Source organism: Oncorhynchus kisutch, linkage group LG15, assembly GCF_002021735.2.
Source record: "Oncorhynchus kisutch isolate 150728-3 linkage group LG15, Okis_V2, whole genome shotgun sequence".
Classification (NCBI taxonomy): Eukaryota; Metazoa; Chordata; class Actinopteri; order Salmoniformes; family Salmonidae; genus Oncorhynchus; species Oncorhynchus kisutch.
In genome coordinates, this window is record NC_034188.2 from 10,394,219 (window position 1) to 10,419,479 (window position 25,261).

Genomic DNA, 25,261 nt, shown 5'->3' on the forward strand with positions numbered 1-25,261 from the left:
TGTGCAGTGTCAACCTACTGTTATACATTGAGTTTCCATAAATGTAATGCATGTCAATTATTTATGAACCATTGTGCATTTAGTTCCAAACAACCATTTGCAGATTGTCTTTCTTCTGTAACATTTTCACAATGAATGTAAAACCAATAATTCAGAAAAGGTACACTATTTGGTAACTGGAAACCAGTAACTCTGTGCCTGGACCATTCAGTCATTGCTCTGGACTCCAGAACAGTCTAGAAAGCCAGGGGCTCAAGGCGCAGAGAGTGCGGTGGTGCTTTGACACCCTATTAGCCTGTGTCGACATGAGAAGAGGTACAAACCAAACTTAAGAGCTGTCAGAATGTATTCATGAACATTGAATGAAAGAGGAGGTGAAAACATTTTTCAAAGTAGCTTTATTGATAGCGAGCAAATACAAATCTATACGATATAGGGTATAATCAATCACTTCTATAAGACAACTTATTTTAAAGATTGTTTAACTATAATCTTGGACACTTTAGGATAACATTTATATTTTGTAGTTTTAGTGTAAATTTCAAATAACAATTGAAAGAAGCTAATTTTGTTCTTCTGGAATATTGTTCTTAGTTTCAGACAAATACACCTTGGTGGTTGATCTATAGCCATCAAATGATACAATCCCAACCACCATAGCACAAAGATCACTACTATTTAAGTAGCTAGACTAATCCATAGATCATATTCCACAGAGTCACAGTTTGATAAATAAAGTTGTTATTTCTTATAAATAGACAACCGTAACAACCTCTTGCAGGTTGCAGCGTCCTTAATAAAAGTCTTTCAGATTTTCCGTGGAATAAGACGAGTCACTAGTCAATACATAGAACAGTCAGGGTAAATAAACCCTGACAACAGCATGGAAAACACATTTATTAACCTAATGAACTACTTCATAAACTCTGGGGGATTTTAATCTGAAAAGTGTTGTCTTGCAGCCTGAATGCCAGTCGGTTACTGCTCTCTTACCAACTGCTTTCTAGAACAGAAACAGACTGGCACCTCGGCTAGTTATCGTATGCTTATTGAAGAAAGTCATGTGTAAAATGTCATGCAGAGAAGCATGCTATAGAGCATCAGCTTTTATTCAACCAAAGTTGCATCCCCAATATCACCCTATATAATGCACTACTTTATAGCCCTATATATATAGCCTATATACTTTCTGACTATTAGAGAACGTGTGTACTAATATGCTGAGCTGTATGGAAGACTCCAAGACTAGGTATTAGGTAAGAACATCACTTGAAGAGTTCAGGAAGGAGAGCATAGCACAGCAAGGAATGCATCCCAAATGGCACTCTATTCCTTTTGTAATGCACTATTTTTAACCAGAGGCTTACGTCAAAAGTAGGGCACATTATAGGGAATAGGGTGCCACCCTGGTCAAAAGTAGGGCACATTATAGGGAATAGGGTGCCATTTAGGATGCACAATATTTTTTACAAAAATGTAGCTTCGAATCACACTGTAAAAAATAGTAAGCTCAATAGATTGTTAATTGTCAATAGGGGAAGAATAAAACAGCCATCCTTTTGGCGTGGTAGAAAGTCAGTCTTCTAATTTAAATTCCTTCCTGCTGTTAGGGAGCACGCAGACGGAAGACTAAAGAAGCTATGAAAAGAAACAGAAAAACCTCAGGTCATTGATTTGAACAGGAGACAAGCAGGTAGGCTAGCATACACAAGCATACATACTGCATGCCCAGGAAAGTTATAATGCATTAACAGGACATTAGCCCATACTACTTGACAAACTATACTACTTTGACATTCTCTGAACCTATACTCAATGGGAATTGTGTACGGTACATGTATGGACATGACGATTATATAACTAAAAGTAGGCTACACGTAAGCTAGTATTTTAAAAGGACCAGTATTTTGCATGTGCCAATCACAAGACTAATTGTTCACTACATAATTACCCCTCGCTTGAAGCAGGTTAATACTATGACAATACCTGCTATTCATTGATTCATTGCCTGGGAACAATAAAACAAAATCTCCCTTATGTAACTCAGATAACCCAATAAAAACTAGCCTGGTAACAAACCTGTTTGTGCTCTTGTATACTCCACTGCTCATTGTCAAGCCATACATACATGTTACAGTAGGCATGATAGCACAAACATAGCACTCAGGTTAAAATAAAATCAGATTAAAGTAATTGGTGGGGGAAATGCAGGGTTGGGAGAAGAAAAAAAACTTTGACCCACAAACACCAGAGTCAACCAGGTCTTGGTTAACATCACAGTCAACCAGGTCTTGGTTAACATCACAGTCAACCAGGTCTTGGTTAACATCACAGACAACCAGGTATTGGTTAACATCACAGACAACCAGGTCTTGGTTAACATCACAGTCAACCAGGTCTTGGTTAACACCAGAGTCAACCAGGTCTTGGTTAACATCACAGTCAACCAGGTCTTGGTTAACATCACAGTCAACCAGGTCTTGGTTAACATCACAGACAACCAGGTATTGGTTAACATCACAGACAACCAGGTCTTGGTTAACATCACAGTCAACCAGGTCTTGGTTAACACCAGAGTCAACCAGGTCTTGGTTAACATCACAGTCAACCAGGTCTTGGTTAACATCACAGACAACCAGGTATTGGTTAACACCACAGTCAACCAGGTCTTGGTTAACACCAGAGTCAACCAGGTCTTGGTTAACATCACAGTCAACCAGGTCTTGGTTAACATCACAGTCAACCAGGCCTTGGTTAACATCACAGTCAACCAGGTCTTGGTTAACATCACAGTCAACCAGGTCTTGGTTAACATCACAGTCAACCAGGTCTTGGTTAACATCACAGTCAACCAGGTCTTGGTTAACATCACAGTCAACCAGGTCTTGGTTAACATCACAGACAACCAGGTCTTGGTTAACATCACATACAACCAGGTCTTGGTTAACACCACAGTCAACCAGGTCTTGGTTAACACCACAGTCAACCAGGTCTTGGTTAACACCACAGTCAACCAGGTCTTGGTTAACATCACAGACAACCAGGTCTTGGTTAACACCACAGTCAACCAGGTCTTGGTTAACACCAGTCAACCACGTTTTGGGTATTTTAAAGATGCCCTACTACATCTGATCATGCAGCTACCCAACCTCCTTGCGCCGGCCAAACGCTACGCCACGCCCACAGACGTTAGCTTCCTCTCAGCAATGAGTCTGGATCTGAGTAACTCCCAGACGATGTCTAGAATGGATTTCTGATTGGTCCCTGAAACCGATGTGTTGGGCCAGAACACACTTGGTTAAAGCAGTGTTTTTAAAATGTGTCATTGGCTTTGATACTCTGATTGGTTAGAGATGATCCAATCGCTGATGACTGACTATGTTTTGTACAACCCCCCTCATTTTGACATCACCACAAACGACTTCAATGACGGCCGTCTCAGACTGAACTACGTAGTGAACGATAGAGCAACGGAAGACTTCAGTTTGAGTCGTCAGCCAAGCGATACAGGACAGAGAAGTGATCCGTGTGGCTGGTAAAACTCAGGAATTCGATTTATACATATAGGCTATAAATATACGACATTGATAAATCCATGATTCACCTTCTGAAGTCCCAGAGCAAAGCATACACGGCCCAAGTGAACTCCGTTTTACTTCTTTATTGGAATGAAAAGGCATACAGAGGTCTTCTCTCTCCCTTTAACAGTTACATTCAGAGAACAAACAGCAGTCAGAGGCATGTTCTACAGCTCTGTATGCCATAGCTCCTTTTGCATATTTAATTAAATTATATAGAATGGTAGCTTTCACCCTTATTGCATAGTATAGTTGCCATGGAGCCCTAATAGCAGCCTAAGCATAGAGCTCCTGTAATATGTACACATACGCTACCGGTCAAAAGTCTAAACATCTGTTCATTCAAGGGTTTTTCTTTATTTTTTACAATTTCCTACATTGTAGAATAATGGTAAAGACATCAACACTATGAAATAAAGCACATGGAATCATGTATTAACCCCCCCAAAAATCAATTTAAAAAAAACATTTATTTTATATTTGAGATTTTTCAAATAGCCACCCTTTGCCTTGATGACAGCTTTGCAGCATCACCTGGAATGCTTTTCCAACCGTCTTGAAGGAGTTCCCACATATGCTGAGCCCTTGTTGGCTGCTTTTCCTTCACTCCGCAGTCCAACTCATCCCAAACCATCTCAATTGGGTTGAGGTCAGGTGATTGTGGAGGCCAGGCCATCTGATGCAGCACTTGGTAAAATAGCCCTTACACAGCCTGGAGGTGTGTTGGGTCATTGTTCTGCTGAAAAACAAATGATAGTGGGACTAAGCCCAAACCAGATGTGATGGCGTATTGCTGCAGAATGCTGTGGTAGCCATGCTGGTAAGGTGTGCCTTGAATTCTAAATACATCTCAGACAGTGTCACCAGTAAAGCACCCCCACACCATCACACCTCCATGCTTCACAGTGGGAAATACACATGCGGAGATCATCCGTTCACCAACACCACGTCTCCAATTTGGACTCCAGACAAAAGGACACAGTTCCACCGGTCTAATGTCCATTGCTCGTGTTTCTTGGCCCAAGCAAATCTCTTCTTATTATTGGTGTCCTTTAGTAGTGGTTTCTTTGCAGCAATTTGACCATAAAGGCCTGATTCACACAGTCTCCTCTGAACAGTTGATGTTGAGTCTGTGTCTGTTACTTGATCTTTGAAGCATTTTTTTGGGCTGCAATTTCTGAGGCTGGTAACTCTAATGAACTAATCCTCTGCAGCAGAGGTAACTCTGGGTCTTCCTTTCCTGTGGAGGTCCTCATGAGAGCCAGTTTCATCATTGCGCTTGATGGTTTTTGCGACTGCACTTTAAGAAATGTTCAAAGTTCTTGAAATGTTCCGTATTGACCAACCTTCATGTCTTAAAGTAATGGACTGTTGTTTCTCTTTGCTTATTTGAGCTGTTATTGCCATAATATGGACTTGGTATTTTACCAAATAGGGCTGTATACCAACCCTACCTTGTCACAACACAACTGATTGGCTCAAACGCATTAAAGAGGAAATAAATTCCACAAATCTACTTAAGGCACACCTGTTAATTGAAATGCATTCCAGGTGACTACCTCATTAAGCTGGTTGAGAGAATGCCAAGAGTGTGCAAAGCTGTCATCAAGGCAAAGTGTGGCTATTTGAAGAATATCAAATATAAAATATATTTAGACACTTTTTTGGTTACTATATGATTCCATGTGTTATTTCATAGTTTTGATGTCGTCACTATTATTCTACAATGTAGAAAATAGTCAAAATAAAGAAAAACCCTTGAATGAGTAAACTTTTGACCGGTAGTGTATATACACACAAAAGTATGAGGACACCGCTTCAAATTAGTGGCTGACGGGTGTATAAAATCGAGCACACAGCCATGAAATCACAACTGGCAAACATTGGCAGTAGAATGGCCCGCACTGAAGAGCTCAGTGATTTTCAACGTGGCACTGTCATAAGATTCCACCTTTCCAACCACTCAGTTTGTAAAATCTCTGCCCTGTTAGAGCTGCCCTGGTCAACTGTAAGTGTTATTGTGAAGTGGAAACGTCTAGGCACAACAACGGCTCAGCCACGAAGTGGTAGGTCACACAAGCTCACAGAACGGGACCGCGGAGTGCTGAATCCCGTAGAGCGTAAATAGAATCTGTCCTCGGTTGTAACACTCACTACCGAGTTCCAAACTCCCTCTGGAAGCAATGTCAGCACAATAACTGTTCATCGGGAGCTTCATTATTTGGGTTTCCATGACCGAGCAGTCACACACACAAGCCTAAGATCACCATGTGCAATGCCAAGCATCGGCTGGAGTGGTATAAAGCTCGCCGCCACTGGACTCTGGAGCAGTGGAAACAAGTTCTCTGGAGTCATGAATCACGCTTCACTATCTGGCAGTCCGACAGACAGAACTGGGTTTGGTAGATGTCAAGAGAACGCTACCTGCCCCAATGCATAATGCCAACTGTAAAGTTTGGTGGATGAGGAATAATGGTCTGGGGCTGTTTTTCATGGTTCGGGCCACTTAGTTACAGTGAAGGGAAATCTTAACGCTACATTATACAATGACATTCTAGATGATTCTATGCTAACCAACCTTGAGGCAACAGTTTGAGGAAGGTCCTCTCTTGTTTCAGCATGACAATGCCCCCATGCACAAAACGAGGTCCATACAGAAATGGTTTGTCGAGATTAGTGTGGAAGAACTTGACTGTCCTCCACAGAGCCCTGACCTCAACCCCATCGAACACCTTTGGGAAGAATTGGAACGCAGACTACGAGCCAGGCCTAATCGCCCAACACCAGTGCACAACCTCACTAATGCTCTTGTGGCTGAATGGAAGCAAGTCCCCGCAGCAATGTTCCAACATCTAGTGGAAAGCCTTTCCAGAAGAGTGGAGGCTGTTATAGCAGCGAAGGGCAGGGGGGGGGACCAACTCCATATTAATGCCCATGATTTTGGAATGAGATAGTCGACGAGCAGGTGTCCACATACTTTTGGTGTGTGTATGTATGTATGTATGTAGAGCGACTTTTTAGTGCCAAAAATAAGGGGTTAAATCCTTCCCAGAAGAGTGGAGGCTGTTATATATTGCTTGTTTGTTTTTGAAGCACATTGAGATTCTTTGAAAAGCGCTATAGAAACGTAATAAATTATTATTAAATATACTGTACTCTACCTAGCTACAGCATCATAAACTACTTCTTAATATATATATATATATATATAAAAACAAATATAGTATTAATATGCATATATTCATATACAGTATACAAGTTCTGTATTAATGTAAGACAGCAATGGATTAATTATTAGACTTTTCCCATGGTCTGTTTCCCATGGTAGATGGACACACGTTCACACCAAGAATGTAAAACAACAGATGCTAAGTTGTCATAACAGAGTTCAGATTTTCTTTTCACAGTGCTGACTCTTGTGGAATCAGCACCGGAGATAAAAAGGTGTCCCAAATGACACCCTATTGTTCCTGGTCAAAAGTAGTACACTATATACTGCAGGGAATAGTGTGCCATTTGGGATGTATTCATAAAGTCCACTGTGTATGGTCACTTTTCTGATCCTTGAATACACATGGGGGTTCACAGTCAGCTCATCATCACACATCTCTCTCACACGTAGTGTCAAAGAGGTGTGTCACTGAGGCCATTTTCAGAATGGATAATAGTCCCTGAAGATAAAAGTGAAGATAAAAATAAGTCCCTTGTTCCCATGGTGATGAAGATACACATTCCTGGTTGCCTTGGTGTTGCTGCGCGGCCATGAATCAACTGAAAGAGGGAAGAAAGAAAATATGGCAAAAAATATGGTAAAAATATGGTAAAAGGAACTTGTATAGAATTTGATAAATGAGTTGGAAAATGAAATAAAAATATCGTATGTAAAAACAAATACTAGGTTGAGAACGCTGCGTTAGCAATGATTGCAATTATTTCAACGTCATATCCGTTTCAGGTTTTACATAGTGAACAAAACTGTTATATGATACGTCCATCTTCGCACAAATAGTTATATTATGAAATATGGGAAGTGTCCAGTAGAGGGCACTGTAACTTTCACATTAACGAGTCATCAGAGTCGTAGTCAATAGTCAACCTTCTTATTTCCTCACATTTCGTCACACTTTCTCCTCCTCATCAGCGTGCTTCTTAACAATTCATGTCATCGAGACTCTATTAAGTTAAATGTCCAACAAGTCTCTGAGGTCGAGGAGTGAGACCATTATTCCATTACAATAGACAGGCTGACACTGGGATAGAATCACAGACAGTAGCGTGTAACTATGCTTCTTTTTTATGCAAGATGTCTAACTGAACTGAATAGGCTACCATCTAAGATGTCTAACTGAACTGAATAGGCTACCATCTAAGATGTCTAACTGTGACCTGAATAGGCTACCATCTAAGATGTCTAACTGTGAACTGAATAGGCTACCATCTAAGATGTCTAACTGAACTGAATAGGCTACCATCTAAGATGTCTAACTGAACTGAATAGGCTACCATCTAAGATGTCTAACTGAACTGAATAGGCTACCATCTAAGATGTCTAACTGAACTGAATAGGCTACCATCTAAGATGTCTAACTGAACTGAATAGGCTACCATCTAAGATGTCTAACTGAACTGAATAGGCTACCATCTAAGATGTCTAACTGAACTGAATAGGCTACCATCTAAGATGTCTAACTGTGAACTGAATAGGCTACCATCTAAGATGTCTAACTGTGAACTGAATAGGCTACCATCTAAGATGTCTAACTGTGAACTGAATAGGCTACCATCTAAGATGTCTAACTGTGAACTGAATAGGCTACCACTCCGAACCATTTAAGCGTCACCCAGAGACAAATATATAGTAGTCTCTGGTAGTGCCCAAACAGTGAATGACACATACAGTCCACAGCCTCTATGATAACACCATTCAAATGTAGCTAGTGTTATCACAGTCTAGTAAAATATGTCAAATATGTGTTATCATACACAGAGGCAGGGAGGAAAGACTAGTGTCACCCTATCAATTCCTATTGTGTAGATAAACACCAGTGACCCAGCCTAGCCTAGCTGAGACGCAGACTGACAGGTCACATTATGCAGAGACGGTCTGGTGGTGGTGGTGGTGGTGTGTAGTGTGTGTGTTATTGTGTGTGTGTGTTGCAGAACCACAAGCATCAGGCGGTGGGTGACAAAGCAAACTGTGACCTCCCCCAGTGTCTGGGCACACAATGTCAGACTCAATCTGTCCCCTGTATCACAGTTTCCAAGCCAAGATGTCTCCTGGCACTGTAATGCTATATCATCAGTCACTTCCTGACTGCAACTGTGCTGTGTGAGTGTCGACTCCATGGAGACAAGCAGATCAGTCTGCTCCTATAGCGTATTGCTCAGTTGAAGCTTGGCTATAGTGAGTCAATTGGTTATCCAGGTCTAAACCTTGACACTGAAACCCTCAAGGACCCTCTGGAATGTAACACTTGCAGTGGAGATGCCAGATATCACTAGAGCTCTAGTATATGAAACAATGGACTGAATGATAAACACAACAAAAAAATTAACTAAAGGAGAGAGACACACACAGACTGAGACCGAGAGAGAGATAGAGACAAGGTAAAGTGAAAAAGGAGAAAGACCGAGAGAGAGATAGAGACAAGGTAAAGTGAAAAAGGAGAAAGACCGAGAGAGAGATAGAGACAAGGTAAAGTGAAAAAGGAGAAAGACCGAGAGAGAGAGACACACACAGAGACTGAGACTGAGAGAGAGATAGAGACAAGGTAAAGTGAAAAAGGAGAGAGACACACAGAGACTGAGACAGAGAGACAGAGAGAGAGATAGAGACAAGGTAAAGTGAAAAAGGAGAGAGACACACAGAGACTGAGACCGAGAGAGAGATAGAGACAAGGTAAAGTGAAAAAGGAGAGAGACACACAGAGACTGAGACAGAGAGAGAGACAGAGACAAGGTAAAGTGAAAAAGGAGAAAGACCAAGAGAGAGAGAAACACACAGAGACTGAGACAGAGAGAGAGAGAGAGAGAGAGAGAGAGAGAGACACACACAGAGACTGAGACAGAGACAAGGTAAAGTGAAAAAGGAGAAAGACCAAGAGAGAGAGAAACACACAGAGACTGAGACAGAGAGAGAGAGAGAGAGAGAGACAAGGTAAAGTGAAAAAGGAGAGAGACACACACAGAGACTGAGGCGGGAGAGAAAGAGAGAGAGAGAGAGAGAGAGAGACAAGGTAAAGTGAAAAAGAAGAGAGACACACACAGAGACTGAGACAAGGTAAAGTGAAAAAGGAGAGAGACACACACAGAGACAGACAGAGAGAGAGAAAGAGAGAGAGAGAGACAGAGAGACAGAGAGAGAGAGACAGAGAGAGACAGAGAGACAGAGAGAGAGACAGAGAGAGAGACAGAGAGAGAGACAGAGAGAGAGAGAGACAAGGTAAAGTGAAAAAGGAGAAAGACCGAGAGGATAAGTGAGAGAAAGAAAATACGTACTTCTTCTTGTCCTTTCTGAACGGTTGTGAGGATCCCTGTAGAGACTGACCCATCAGCGTCTCAGCTGCCACCTTCCTCCTGTTGAATGCGTTCATCTCTTCCTCCAGATCGCTCCTCTTCTCCTCCAGATTCCTCTTCTCCTCCTGGTGCATCCTCTTCAGCTGCTCAAACCTCTCATGGAGCTGGAGAGGAGGGGGAGACAGGTTGGTAACATGTCTAATGATACAGTCAGCAGCCCGTCATTCAGGGCATGTGGAGCAGAGCCCCACCTGTTTTCAGGCCCACCCGTTAAGCATTTTATTTATTTATTTAATTGCCCGTTTTGCATGTTATTTTGGCATTAATACATGTCACATATCAGTTTGCAAACAAAGCAAAATTATATTGAGTTAACAAAGCTGCATACAAACATGGTCTCTGTTTAGCTTTCTTGAGTAAGGCAGCTCCAAAATGCAGGTGTTTCAGCCTAGCTCAGTGCTTTCTTTAGTTAAGGCAGCTCCAAAATGCAGGTGTTTCAGCCTAGCTCAGTGCTTTCTTTAGTTAAGGCAGCTCCAAAATGCAGGTGTTTCAGCCTAGCTCAGTGCTTTCTTTAGTTAAGGCAGCTCCAAAGTGCAGGTGTTTCAGCCTAGCTCAGTGCTTTCTTTAGTTAAGGCAGCTCCAAAATGCAGGTGTTTCAGCCTAGCTCAGTGCTTTCTGTGGTGGTGGGGCAGCCAGTGGAAATACGGAGAGTAGGGGTTGGTAATGTTCTCTAGTTGTGCCGTGACTGGCCCAGTGTTCTGGTCACTCACGGGAACACTACGTCCCCGCATCATCTACAGGGAGAGCTAAAAAGTTCAAGCCCTCTTGGGTGCTACCATAGATTTTCTTTAGAAGTGCCCATCCAAGAAAGCTGAAGATCATTGGCCACAGATAAAATAAGGTCAAATCACGTTTGATTGGACTGATCATGTCAATATCATACTTTCAAAATCTTAGCGAGCAAACAGTCGTCATTAATCACATCGACAATCTACTGGCAAATCCTCTTCAATCCTTGTCATACGGAGAGAAATTATGGATAAAACATATCAGTGCTCATTGGCCATTGGAAATAAACATTACACAGCAAGTTGGAAATCGCAAATTCAACAATGAGAGGTTTGGAAGGAATCAGTGACTAACTGCAGGCGTTGCAAAGCAATCACTATTTTGCTTCCCCTGCTATTTGGTGGAAAGGGTGTGTGGTCCAAGTCTGGGTTTAAGGGACTCTTTTCTAAGCTTTTCTGGCCCACGCAACACCACGGGCCAGAACATGTTGAATACATTGGCTATGCTGTCAATCCAGCAAAACTTGTGCCACGTTCAAAACAACTGGAAACTTCGGAACTGGGAAATCTCAGATTTCAGTGACTAAGGGATTTTTTTTTAGCTCCGACTGGGAAAATACACTTTGAACGGGCATCTAACTCAGAATTCCAAGTCAGGAACTTGGGCCTCCTGAGTTCCCAGTTGTCTTGAAAGCACCATAAATCCAGAGAATGACAGACTTTGATGACAAAGTTTCATGACAAAATTTGCCAACAAGATGGACCGCAGCGCCACCTTCCTGTTCAAGTGAGCACAACACAACAAGGTGAGTCCAAAAATGTATTGTATGCTGCTGCATAAATGATGTAATATTCCAGGGAGATATGTATACTGTAGCTAAGAAAGTAATACTAAGTGTATGTTGTTTAGTAAGCGGTTAGTAGCCCAGGTGCCTCACCCTAATTTAATATTTTTAGCCTACTGTTCTGACTTGGTGGAGCACATGTAGCCTATAGCCTGTTTTAGAGAAATGTTATCATTGAATGTTGTAAGAGCTTTCATTGTCTGCTTATTTGCCCTTTATTTATCCTACGGTTCTGACTTGGTGTACAGGGCGAACACTAAGAACGGCCCATGTTCTGAATTCTGTCGCTGTACATTTCAAAAGTGCTGAACAAATAGTTATATTGACTACGTCTGTCGTCGCTCGCTCATTAATGTCTTAATCGAAATTACGGATGGCCTCACTGTCCCCTTATGTCATAGTTTGTACATCTCAATTGTCATTAGAAACCACATTTGTTTAAACAAGTCAGACATATCAGCTGTTTTTTTAAGTCAGTAAATGAGGCTCAATGAACTATTTTGCTGCCAGAAAAGGCTCCGCTGATAGCCTGGTGTAACAGTGTTAAGGATTCACTCCATGGGGATGAATAGAAAGCTCTACTGTTGGGGACAGCTTTGTAGGCCCTAACAGTTTGTGGGCACTGTTTGTCACCGTTATAGTGCAATTAATGTAAAGTTTAGTGTTGTGTAGTGACTTTGCTGGCATGCGTCAAAAAATAATAATAATAATAATTATATATATATATATATATATATATATTATATATATATATATAAATGAGCATTTGCCCCACCAAGATTTACATGCTAAAATCACCACTGGCAGCAGCACATCCAAGGAAATGTCTCAGAATGCTACACTGAGCAAACAGTTCAAAACTGTTAGATGCTCCCAAAATGCTCTGTAGACACATGGTCACATGGCTGATTCGATTCTAATGCCCAGTCCAGAAACAACCCAGTCTCATCCCCTAGCCACAGTCTAGAACATGTTCTCAACATGAGGAGCAGAACAGTATCATCATCTAAACAAGACAACTCCCAGAAGCACCAATGAATGATTACCTCTCTCTCCTTTTCTTTCAGCTCTGCCTCGGTCTCCTTCACCTTGTTGACAAACATCTGTCTCATGTCGTCCTCCTTATGCTGCAGGTCCCCCAGGAACTCTTTCCTCTTGGCCTCATACGTCTCCTGCAGACTGATTGGTGAGGGAAGACAAGGTAGTTACAGTTAAACAGGTATATGGAATTACGGTTTGTATCTCGAATAGCACCCTAAAAGTAGGGCACTATGTAGGAAATAGGGTGCCCTGGTCAAAAGTAGGGCACTATGTAGGAAATAGGGTGCCATTTGGGATGAATCCGATATTTAAATTCTAGAATGTGCATTAGGTCTCTGACTGTTTTGATGTCCATGGGCTATTTGATGATCTCCAGGGGCCGGTAAGTACTACGTGTTCTGATGCCAGCTTCGGCTGTATTTGGGCTTCCAACACAAGTCTAATTTCAGTTCATATTATTCATATTTGATGACAAACCTTCAGCACATAAAAAAAAGGTAGACAACCTGCCCGCTATGTAACTTTGAACAAGAGCTGATCTCACCTAAAGGGTTTGTTGTCGGGGTCTGTATCTGTGAAGCCCAACTCCTCCAGTTTGCAGCGTCTGTAGAGCTCGTAGTGTCTGGCGTGAGTCTGCTCTCTCAGGTCTTCCATGTTCACTCTCAGCAACATCTCTCTCAGCTTCACAAAGTCACAGTGGCTCTCGTTCTCCACTGATCAACACAACACAGCAGGACTGGGTTATATGGTTGGTTTAATATGGTGAAATACCTTATAGTTTGAAAGGGACTGGTCATTCTATGGCAAGTTAGCAACAATACGCATTTGAGAAAATAACAATTTCATATCGATGCATTAATGATATGGGTCTCTAGTGATTGCGTAATATCGATGCATTAATGATATGGGTCTCTAGTGATTGCGTAATATCGATGCATTAATGATATGGGTCTCTAGTGATTGCGTAATATCGATGCATTAATGATATGGGTCTCTAGTGATTGCGTAATATCGATGCATTCATGATATGGGTCTCTAGTGATTGCGTAATATCGATGCATTAATGATATGGGTCTCTAGTGATTGCGTAATATCGATGCATTAATGATATGGGTCTCTAGTGATTGCGTAATATCGATGCATTAATGATATGGTCTCTAGTGATTGCGTAATATCGATGCATTAATGATATGGGTCTCTAGTGATTGCGTAATATCGATGCATTAATGATATGGTCTCTAGTGATTGCGTAATATCGATGCATTAATGATATGGGTCTCTAGTGATTGCGTAATATTGATGCATGAATGATATGGGTCTCTAGTGATTGCGTAATATCGATGCATTAATGATATGGTTCTCTAGTGATTGCGTAATATTGATGCATTAATGGTATGGGTCTCTAGTGATTGCATAATATTGATGCATTAATGATGTGTATTCACTTTTCTGGCCCAGGCCTATTGATTCTGGGGTCTTGCTCTGTTTGCATCAGTAGTATAGAAAATATGGACTTTTATTGATTACTGTGTGTTCTTATTTGACCTGTTTCGGTGTTGTCCACTTTCCAAATGATTTGTATGGTTCTATAACTGTATAATCAATGTACAGGATCAGAGAGATACCTACCCTGTACAGTTCCCCAGGGGTACAGGATCAGAGAGATACCTACCCTGTACAGTTCCCCAGGGGTACAGGATCAATAGAGAGATACCTACCCTGTACAGTTCCCCAGGGGTACAGGATCAGAGAGATACCTACCCTGTACAGTTCCCCAGGGGTACAGGATCAATAGAGAGATACCTACCCTGTACAGTTCCCCAGGGGTACAGGATCAGAGAGATACCTACCCTGTACAGTTCCCCAGGGGTACAGGATCAATAGAGAGATACCTACCCTGTACAGTTCCCCAGGGGTACAGGATCAGAGAGACACCTACCCTGTACAGTTCCCCAGGGGTACAGGATCAATAGAGAGATACCTACCCTGTACAGTTCCCCAGGGATACAAGTTCAATAGAGAGATACCTACCCTGTACAGTTCCCCAGGGATACAGGATCAATAGAGATACCTACCCTGTACAGTTCCCCAGGGGTACAGGATCAATAGAGAGATACCTACCCTGTACAGTTCCCCAGGGATACAGGATCAATAGAGATACCTACCCTGTACAGTTCCTCAGGGGTACAGGATCAGAGAGATACCTACCCTGTACAGTTCCCCAGGGGTACAGGATCAATAGAGAGATACCTACCCTGTGCAGTTCCCCAAGGGTACAGGATCAATAGAGAGATACCTACCCTGTACAGTTCCCCAGGGATACAGGTTCAATAGAGATACCTACCCTGTACAGTTCCCCAGGGGTACAGGATCAGAGAGATACCTACCCTGTACAGTTCCCCAGGGGTACAGGATCAATAGAGATATACATACCCTGTACAGTTCCCCAGGGGTACAGTCTGGCTTTCACCATCTTATTACCCACTTTAACCTCCTCAACACTCCCCACCACAGCAAAGGGCAGATGGGCCTGGAACAAAGGATTGAATTTAATATATAACCATTTAGTAACACTTTACTAAAGCCTGCAGATACTGAATAATGCATTATGATGCAGTTATAATGCATGATAAGACTGTCATTTTTTGTTTTTTTAAGGCATCGAGGAAGAGGAGGACATCGTTGTCTCTTTCAATCAATTGGCTCCTCGGCTGACGCAGTAAATCAGGGACACAAGCAACCTGATTACAGTATACAGATGCCTGGCATACACAACTGCATTGTGAGAAAACAAGGGTGTGCGTGCGTGCGAATCAGACTCACATTCATAGAGGAGTTGATCTCGGTGACAGCCTCGTCCTCAGTGGGGAACTGGTGGATCTGAACACCGTTGCTCACCAACTCTGACATGATCTTGATCTTGAACTTGTGCAGCTCGCTCTTAGATATGGTGTCTGCCTTGGCAATGATGGGGATGATGTTTACCTGGAGTACAGGGAGAAGCAGCTAGTGCATCATCAGGTCTACTATGGTTTCTATATTGACTCTGGATTGACACAAACGCAAGCGTCAAAAACGCAATGCAGCTCTACTTTGAGATAAAAATTTAACTGGTTGCGCCTGAACCTGAACACCTGTCAGTATCCTTCAGGAGAGCTGAACCTGAACACCTGTCAGTATCCTTCAGGTGAGCTGTGCCTGAACCTGAACACCTGTCAGTATCCTTCAGGAGAGCTGAACCTGAACACCTGTCAGTATCCTTCAGGTGAGCTGTGCCTGAACCTGAACACCTGTCAGTATCCTTCAGGAGAGCTGAACCTGAACACCTGTCAGTATCCTTCAGGAGAGCTGTGCCTGAACACCTGTCAGTATCCTTCAGGAGAGCTGTGCCTGAACACCTGTCAGTATTCTTCAGGAGAGCTGTGCCTGAACCTGAACACCTGTCAGTATCCTTCAGGAGAGCTGAACCTGAACACCTGTCAGTATCCTTCAGGAGAGCTGAACCTGAACACCTGTCAGTATCCTTCAGGAGAGCTGTGCCTGAACACCTGTCAGTATTCTTCAGGAGAGCTGTGCCTGAACCTGAACACCTGTCAGTATCCTTCAGGAGAGCTGAACCTGAACACCTGTCAGTATCCTTCAGGTGAGCTGTGCCTGAACCTGAACACCTGTCAGTATCCTTCAGGAGAGCTGAACCTGAACACCTGTCAGTATCCTTCAGGAGAGCTGTGCCTGAACACCTGTCAGTATCCTTCAGGAGAGCTGAACCTGAACACCTGTCAGTATCCTTCAGGAGAGCTGTGCCTGAACACCTGTCAGTATTCTTCAGGAGAGCTGTGCCTGAACCTGAACACCTGTCAGTATCCTTCAGGAGAGCTGAACCTGAACACCTGTCAGTATCCTTCAGGTGAGCTGTGCCTGAACCTGAACACCTGTCAGTATCCTTCAGGAGAGCTGAACCTGAACACCTGTCAGTATCCTTCAGGAGAGCTGTGCCTGAACACCTGTCAGTATCCTTCAGGAGAGCTGAACCTGAACACCTGTCAGTATCCTTCAGGAGAGCTGTGCCTGAACACCTGTCAGTATTCTTCAGGAGAGCTGTGCCTGAACCTGAACACCTGTCAGTATCCTTCAGGTGAGCTGAGCCTGAACACCTGTCAGTATCCTTCAGGTGAGCTGTGCCTGAACCTGAACACCTGTCAGTATCCTTCAGGAGAGCTGTGCCTGAACCTGAACACCTGTCAGTATCCTTCAGGAGAGCTGTGCCTGAACCTGAACACCTGTCAGTATCCTTCAAGGGAGCTGTGCCTGAACACCTGTCAGTATCCTTCAGGGGAGCTGTGCCTGAACCTGAACACCTGTCAGTATTCTTCAGGGGAGCTGAGCCTGAACACCTGTCAGTATCCTTCAGGAGAGCTGTGCCTGAACCTGAACACCTGTAAGTATTCTTCAGGGGAGCTGAGCCTGAACACCTGTCAGTATCATTCAGGGGAGCTGAGCCTGAACACCTGTCAGTATTCTATAGGGGAGCTGTGCCTGAACCTGAACACCTGTCAGTATCCTTCAGGAGAGCTGTGCCTGAACCTGAACAGCTGTCAGTATCCTTCAGGAGAGCTGTGCCTGAACCTGAACACCTGTCAGTATCCTTCAGGAGAGCTGCCAGGTGCTGTTCAACTCTTATGATGTCCAACGCTTCAGATGCTAACACATCAGTGTCCAAACATGTTTTTCTGCAACAGTATATTCCTGCAGGACAGTAAGTATAAGAGCAGCTCCTAATACAAGAACAAATGCATTTCAAACGTTACCTTGCTGTCCAGTTTCTTCATGGTGACCAGATCCAGTGATTTAAGAGAGTGTCCGGTTGGGGCGATGAAGTAGAGACAGATATGGATCCTGGTGTCATGGTAGTCGAACAGGGAACGTTTGATCTTCATCTCCTCCTGCAGGTAAGTCTCAAACTGGGTGTCGATGTAGTCCACTATGGGTTTGAAGCTGCAGGGCACAGAGAGACCAGGATTTGGGCTTTGGGAATAGGGTCAGTTTCAATTACACATGAATGGAGAATGTCAGAAAAGCAGGAATTCCTGATTAAATTGGGAACAATCACATCCCTGAGAAAAGTGTTTAAAAAACAATTCAGATGCAGGGCCTGAAAACATATGTATTTTATTGAACCTTTAACTAAGGCAAGTCATTTAAGTACATAGACACTAGTTACTCTCAAGCTCCTTAGAAGTATTTTCACCAGAAAATAAATATCCTGGATAGTTTCCCCTGCTATTCAAGAAACAAATAGTAGAGTATCTGGGTTACAAACTGCAGCAATAATACCATCCCAAAAATGCACTCTTTCCCACTCCTCTGTTGTTGGACCATTCCAGTTCCCTTTCAGATTGCATTAGTTCTACCAATCATCCTCTCCCTTCTCCTGCCTTCCCATTCATTGCTGCACAAAGACCCAAAGCCTTAATTTATGCCAATCCTTTACACTGTATGTGTGTTGGCTGGAGGGCCACTAGTTGAGAGGGCCTGAGTGTGACAATACAGAGGCGGATGCAAGATGCAAGCAACGATGGTTTAATGAATACAGTTTACAGCAGCAACAGGACAGACTGACTGTACTCAGACGGAATCCGACCCAGGGACTAGGGCGCATCTTCCGATGATAGCGTGCTGAGAAATCCAGGGGAGTGTGTCCGGATGTGTAGGAGGGAGCACAGCAGATAATCCACACAAGGGCGGTGAGAGATGAGCACGGACACACGACACAAACTCAGAGAAGTAACAACGATCTGACAACAAGAAACACTGGTTACAGAACATATAAAGGGAAGATAAGTGATTCCAGCTGGCACAGACAATCAGGCCGAGATTGGGAACCACGCCCACACAAACACGGGAGAGAGAGAGAGAGAGAGAGAGAGAGGAGGCTGAATCTCCAGTGTAGGTCTTCTTATATCTACAGCCTGTCTTAACTTCCCACCTTCACCGACTGACTGAAGGGTTATTTAATGACTGAGCCCAACCTGAACCCTAACCTTGGCTTGAACCCTAACTCCAACCCCGGCCTGAACCCTAACCTTGGCCTGAACCCTAACCCCAACCTTGGCCGGAACCCTAACCCCAACCTTGGCTTGAACCCTAACCCCAACCCCGGCCTGAACCCTAACCATAACCTTGGCCTGAACCCTAACTCCAACCCCGGCCTGAACCCTAACCCCAACCTTGGCCGGAACCCTAACCCCAATCCCGGGTCCTGAACCCTAACCCCAACCTTGGCTTGAACCCTAACCTTGGCTTGAAACCTAACCCCAACCTTGGCTTGAACCCTAACCTTGGTCTGAACCCTACCCCAACCTGAACCCTAACCCTGGCCTGAACCCTACCCCAACCTTGGCTTGAACCCTAACCCTAACCCTGGCCTGAACCCTACCCCAACCTTGGCTTGAACCCTAACCCTAACCCTGGCCTGAACCCTACCCCAACCTTGGCTTGAACCCTAACCCTGGCCTGAACCCTAACCCGGCCTGAACCCTAACCCCAACCTTGGCTTGAACCCTAACCCTAACCTTGGCCTGAACCCTAACCCCAACCCCAGCCTGAACCCTAACCCCAACCTCGGCTTGAACCCTAACCCTAACCCCAACCCCGGCCTGAACCCTAACCCCAACCTTGGCCTGAACCCTAACCCCAACCTTGGCTTGAACCCTAACCCCAACCTTGGCTTGAACCCTAACCCTAACCCCAACCTTGGCCTGAACCCTAACCACAACCCCGGCCTGAACCCTAACCCTAACTCTAACCTTGGCCTGAACCCTAACCTTGGCCTGAACCCTAACCCTAACCCCAACCCCGGCCTGAACCCTAACGCCAACCTTGGCCTGAACCCTAACCCTAACCTTGGCTTGAACCCTAACCCTAACCCCAACCTTGGCCTGAACCCTAACCCTAACCGTGGCTTGAACCCTAACCCTAACCTTGGCTTGAACCCTAACCCCAACCTTAGCTTGAACCCTAAACCTAACCTTGGCCTGAACCCTAACCCTGGCCTGAACCCTAACCCTAACCCCGGCCTGAACCCTAACCTTGGCCTGAACCCTAACCCCAACCCCGGCCTGAACCCTAACCCTAACCTTGGTCTGAACCCTACCCCAACCCCAGCCTGAACCCTACCCCAACCTTGGCTTGAACCCTAACCCTAACCCTGGCCTGGACCCTAACCCTGGCCTGAACCCTAACCCCGGCCTGAACCCTACCCCAACCTTGGCCGGAACCCTAACCCCAACCTAGGCCTGAACCCCTAACCCCCAGCCTGAACCCCTAACTCCGGCCTTGGCCTGAACCCCTAACCCCCGGCCTCAACCCCTAAACCACGGCCTGAACAGTCCTGATGCTATCTCTCCCTACAGTACCTACACAAATCCATGAGCTAAACATCTCAACCAGAAGTCAGGCAAGGTTACTCATCACGTGAGTGTGGTTCACCAAACCACCTCCTCTCCGCCTGGCTAACGAAGCACCCAGCTGTTCCCTCACTACTATCACCTCTCCTCCTTGTTGATCTGGTCTCCGAACCCCACGGTGTCGACTACGGTCAGTTTGAGCTGAACATTGCTCTCCTTCAGGTCGTAGGTCCTGGGCCGCAGGTACACACCGTTCTGGTAGTGGCTGGCCTCCTCGGCCTCAAACAGTGTGTTGAACAGTGTGTTCATCAACGTTGACTTCCCTATCCCTGTCTCACCTGAGGTTGGAGAGACAAAAAACTACAAGTTGAAAGTAAGTAGAAATGAAAAAAAGATTAACATTTTAAAAAGATGTGAAAGAGTGAGTGAGAAAATAAAAATGTAGCGACTGAAGATGTTTTAGTCTGGGTACCGAAATGTTCCTGCCTTTAGCTACAGTAGAAATAGACTGGCAGTCAGGCTAGAGTTGTATCTGTAGTGAGAAGTGAGACGTGTTAAGATCTTGAGGTAATGCTGGACACAGATGCAACATACCGACACACAGGATGTTGAAGCAGAATCCCTGTGTGACTGATTTCCTGACCAACTGGTCTGGAAGACTGTCAAACCCAACATGGCCACCCAGCTCCAGACTACGCTTCTCTTCATTCTGAGGAGAGACAATCACATGTTAGAAATGTGTACAAATTTAAAAAACATTACTTTAAAAAAAATATTATAATGTCTCCTGAGTGGCGCAGCAGTCTAAGACACTGCATCTCAATGCAAGAGGAGTCACTACAGTCCCTGGTTCCAATACAGGCTGTATCACATCCGGACGTGATTGGGAGTCCCATAGGGCGGCGCACAATTGGCCCAGTGTCGTCCGGGTTTGGCCGGTGTAGGCCCTCATTGTAAATAATCATTTGTTTTTAGCTGACTTGCCTAGTTAAATAAAGGTTACACATACTCCTCCCCAGTTAAGAGCATTTTAGTAAATGATGTTAACCTCCTCCAAAACAAAATCACTGGATACCTGACCTGTAAAGGGTCTCTCTGACTAACAGTCATTCCTTTTAATGCAATAGAATCACTTTATTTTCCAATGTGTCTTTTAGTACTAGATGTGTCTGAATGCCTGACTAATTAAAAAATACATCAAAATAATTAATATTTAACCTTCATTGTAAATAAGAATTTGTTCTTAACTGACTTGAAGGTTGGGGTTAGGGTTCAGGCTGGGGTTGGGGTTAGGGTTCAGGCCAAGGTTGGGGTTAGGGTTCAGGCTGGGGTTGGGGTTCAGGCCAAGGTTAGGGTTCAAGCCGAGGTTGGGGTTAGGGTTCAGGCCGGGGTTAGGGTTCAGGCCAAGGTTAGGGTTAGGGTTCAAGCCAAGTTTGGGGTAGGGTTCAAGCCAAGTTTGGGGTAGGGTTCAATGACAGCCTACTGTGAGTTAACTGCCCTGTTCAGGGGCAGCTCTGGGATTCGATCTTGCAACCTTCCGGTTACTAGTCCAACGCTCTAACCACTAGGCTACCTGCCATCTCCTAATGCTAGGCTATATTTAACCCAGGATGAAAGCCTGACTGTAATGCTAGATTATATTTAACCCAGGATGAAAGCCTGACTGTAATGCTAGGTTATATTTAACCCGGGATGAAAGCCTGACTGTAATGCTAGGTAATATTTAACCCAGGATGAAAGCCTGACTGTAATGCTAGGTTATATTTAACCCGGGATGAAAGCCTGACTGTAATGCTAGGTTATATTTAACCCAGGATGAAAGCCTGACTGTAATGCTAGGTTATATTTAACCCAGGACATTAGCATGTAATCCATGTTCCCATAACCAGATACTGAACCATGGCTGTCTTCAGAGTCTGCATCCCAAATGGCACCCTATTTCCTATGTGGTGCACTTCTTCTAACAAGAACCCTATGGGCCCTGGTCAAACGTAGTGCACTACATAGGGAACAGGGTGCAATGTGAGACAGACCCTGTGCCATCTTCAGAAGCATGTTGTTATTCACAGCACAGAGGGCTGGGCTCAGCATGTTGTTATTCACAGCACAGAGGGCTGGGCCCAGCATGTTGTTATTCACAGCACAGAGGGCTGGACATGAGGACAAGGATGAGCTCAACGCAACAATCATCTGTACCACTGGCCCAGTGCTCCACACACACACAAAGATCCTTCTGTGTAGCTGTTATTTCACAGGGTGAGGAGATCCATGTCTCCTGCCCTTAAAAAAACACAATCTGTCATCCACTTCACATCCATGTGCCGTAGTGTGTGTGTGCGGTGCAAACTGAATTGCAGGGATGAATTGAATCACTAACTCAATAACTATGAGGTCAGAATGACAGTTGGCTACCGTTATGAACAAACACGGAAAGGATATCATATGTTGACAGACACACACGTCCTCAGTGTGTGTTCCTATAGTGTTGAACTGAGGATTAGCGCAGTTCCCTTATGGAGAGACAAGTGGCTGCTAATTACCTACTTATTAGGTTATCCGCAGGTTACCTTCAATTCACAACAACTCAAACTAACTAGCCTCTTAGCTAGGGTTGCACTGAAACTTTAACTCTCCCACCTTTCATTGCAGCGATGTAGTTACTGTGTATCAACCCTATTTCCTCCACAAAACATGCAATATCTGCGCGGCTACAATAAACAAGTTCCACAACTGTTACAATGTTTCACTGACAGTGACAAGTGATACATATATGGACCGAATTGATACAATGTAGCATTGCGTGGCTATTGGATTAATATCTGAGTGACGGCACAGTGAGGTGTCGAGATTTTTTTTCTTTTTTTTTACAGCAATATCAGAGTGCAACGACTAAAATGACTCAATTGCATACCTAGCATCAATTAACATTGTATAAGTAACCTAGAATAGGATTGAAATAATTATGCGTCAAGAGTAGGCTACCGTTCTCCAAATGCTATCTAGCCTACGGGAAAGAAATCACTGCTCTCCCCGTGTTGATGATACCCGACATTAGCTGCTGCATACGCGCCTAATCAGCTCCTACTTAATACCTCCATATAGCAGTAGACACACTAACGTAGGCTATGCATAATGCACTAGGCTGTTTATTCACGACTATTGTGAAACGCAGCAAATCTCTAGGCTACTTACAGCGAAGATGTCTATGTCCGTGGCGGCCATCGTGAAGAAGAGAAGCGTGGGGAGTATAATTGATGAAGAGCTGTCTTCATCGGGACCTGGTGGGGTTGACAGTGGGACAGCTCAATTCATTCAATATGGCTACTTTGTGGCAACACCCCCTATATGCTGAAATGGAATTAGTTAAAGCCTCACATGCAGTAAGACTGTTGCTCGGTACATAATGGAGCCTCTATTGCTCTGATTTGGTACTGTAGAGGGGAGACAAATGACCCGCTTTAGTTTCCATGAGAACAGGTTTAAGAACGGAGAAACACAGACAGACCCTCTGCGCGGTGTTGGTCTGGTCCGGATGATAAACTGGAAATACAGAAGTTGGAGAACAATAATGCCAATAGTCTATGCCCTGAAAAAAACATGCTCCACCCGTCATACATCAAGCATGCATTATGCCTTTGTTACAACAACATGTAGGCTAATTACAGGTGTTTTATAAACTGGCACAATGACAAAAACTATTCTGCTAAAGAAAACCAAGGTGGAAAACTAGACTGGACTACGATAATATGGAATAGATCCGCTCTCTCTAAACTGGGAGAAGAAAAGTGGATGATACTGAAACGTGAACGCGCATATGGCGCTCACCGGTCTGGCACCCTTGGCATGCACTGCAAAGATATTCTAATTTCCCATTAAAAATATTTTGGCTTGGCACCGGAAACAGCAGGTAGTGGTGGTGGGGGACCCTCGACGCATCATCATAGACGACGACGGACGGGACAGTCGGTGAGCGGAGTTTCAGAACAATAAGTTAGCGGGAAAATGTTATCTGGGAAGAGGTGAACAATGAAAAATCTGTATTTGACTATATAAACTATTTAGACTTATTTGCTGGAACACGGCGGCAAAGTGAATCATTCGGATTTGCTGAATACTTTTAAACCTCAGATGAATTGCAGTGATCCTGTGGAAAAGAAGCACAATAGAGATCCATTCAAGACAATTATAAACATTGTGTTCGTCAAACAGATCGATGATGTCAAGTGTGTCGTTGTAAAGGAAAGGTTTCACGGCTTTGTGAAAGGAGGAATGGATTTAACCACTGAAAAGTCGGATTTGGACGATAATATTTTGCCGTGACATTTCCAAATCTGGTAAAATACCGAATTCTGACATTGAAAATAACAATTCATGTTGTGCTTCAAGAATAAATGGAAATAGTTTTTACGATCATTTAAAACGTATGCCTCTGCATATAAATTAATTAGGAGGCTGCCCCAACGCGCGCCCTGCAGGTGATGGGGGTGCCATTAGGTCACGTAAGCCTATCAAACATTCTTATCAAGAACCCCCCCAAAATCAAGATACTGAATGTTTCAGCTGATCAAGGGATCAGAAAAACTGGAAAAACTACTGATCCTGTGTTTGCTATAGTGGCAGTGAAATCGCCACCACAGACAAGAACCAATACTGGAATAAAGTGTCTATGAGACAGAAAATGTGAGAGATTCCAAGCACCTTGGCACAGATCTCTCGCTCCTCTACCACCAGAGGCAGCAGTGACTCCTAAACACCCTGGCAGAGTGAGCTCAGAGTGGGGTACAGTCACCTACACCCCCATGGGCCTTACATCAGACATCCAGAGCTAGGAGAGACGCCACAAACATCAAATCAAATCAAATGTATTTATATAGCCCTTTGTACATCAGCTGATATCTCAAAGTGCTGTACAGAAACCCAGCCTAAAACCCCAAACAGCAAGCAATGCAGGTGTAGAAGCAGGGGATGATGTCAAGGATGTCAATAAGTACTCTGAGTCTCAGTCTCCACAGCTGAAGAGAATCCCAAACAAGCTCCTGAAACAAGGCGACGGACACCACCGATGATCTCAACAAGGTTACCAATAA

At 44.0% G+C, this 25,261-nt stretch overlaps 1 protein-coding gene across 3 annotated transcripts; it reads right to left on the reverse strand.

The window, feature by feature from the left end:
• Positions 1–379: 379 nt before the first annotated feature.
• Positions 380–23,606, reverse strand: LOC109879497 (septin-8-A). 3 transcript variants are annotated; one of them, XM_031789616.1, is made up of 11 exons: positions 23,550–23,568; positions 23,367–23,452; positions 20,769–20,883; positions 20,317–20,512; positions 17,577–17,763; positions 15,592–15,753; positions 15,202–15,298; positions 13,313–13,481; positions 12,774–12,906; positions 10,077–10,258; positions 380–1,638 (listed from the first exon to the last, which is right to left on the reverse strand). In XM_031789616.1, exons 2-11 carry the CDS (start codon positions 23,394–23,396, stop codon positions 1,584–1,586), a joined length of 1,326 nt encoding a protein of 441 aa, XP_031645476.1. In that variant the 5' UTR covers positions 23,397–23,452; positions 23,550–23,568; the 3' UTR covers positions 380–1,583. The 3 variants fall into 3 exon arrangements, with proteins under 3 accessions (XP_031645476.1, XP_031645475.1, XP_031645477.1); XM_031789615.1 differs by having other exon boundaries at positions 23,367–23,606; XM_031789617.1 differs by having other exon boundaries at positions 382–7,349; positions 23,367–23,604.
• Between the last annotated feature and the right edge of the window lie 1,655 nt (positions 23,607–25,261).

What these genes read in the sequence shown, in the direction of transcription:
- LOC109879497 (XM_031789615.1), bottom strand. Translation starts at nt 23,396, where the DNA reads ATGGCCGCCACGGACATAGACATCTTCGCT. An exon ending in CAGATCAACAAGGAGGAGAG is followed by an intron (nt 17,764 to 20,316) that starts GTGATAGTAGTG and finishes TGTGCCCTGCAG; the next exon opens with CTTCAAACCCATAGTGGACT. An exon ending in TGAAAGAAAAGGAGAGAGAG is followed by an intron (nt 10,259 to 12,773) that starts GTAATCATTCAT and finishes CCTCCTCTCCAG; the next exon opens with CTCCATGAGAGGTTTGAGCA.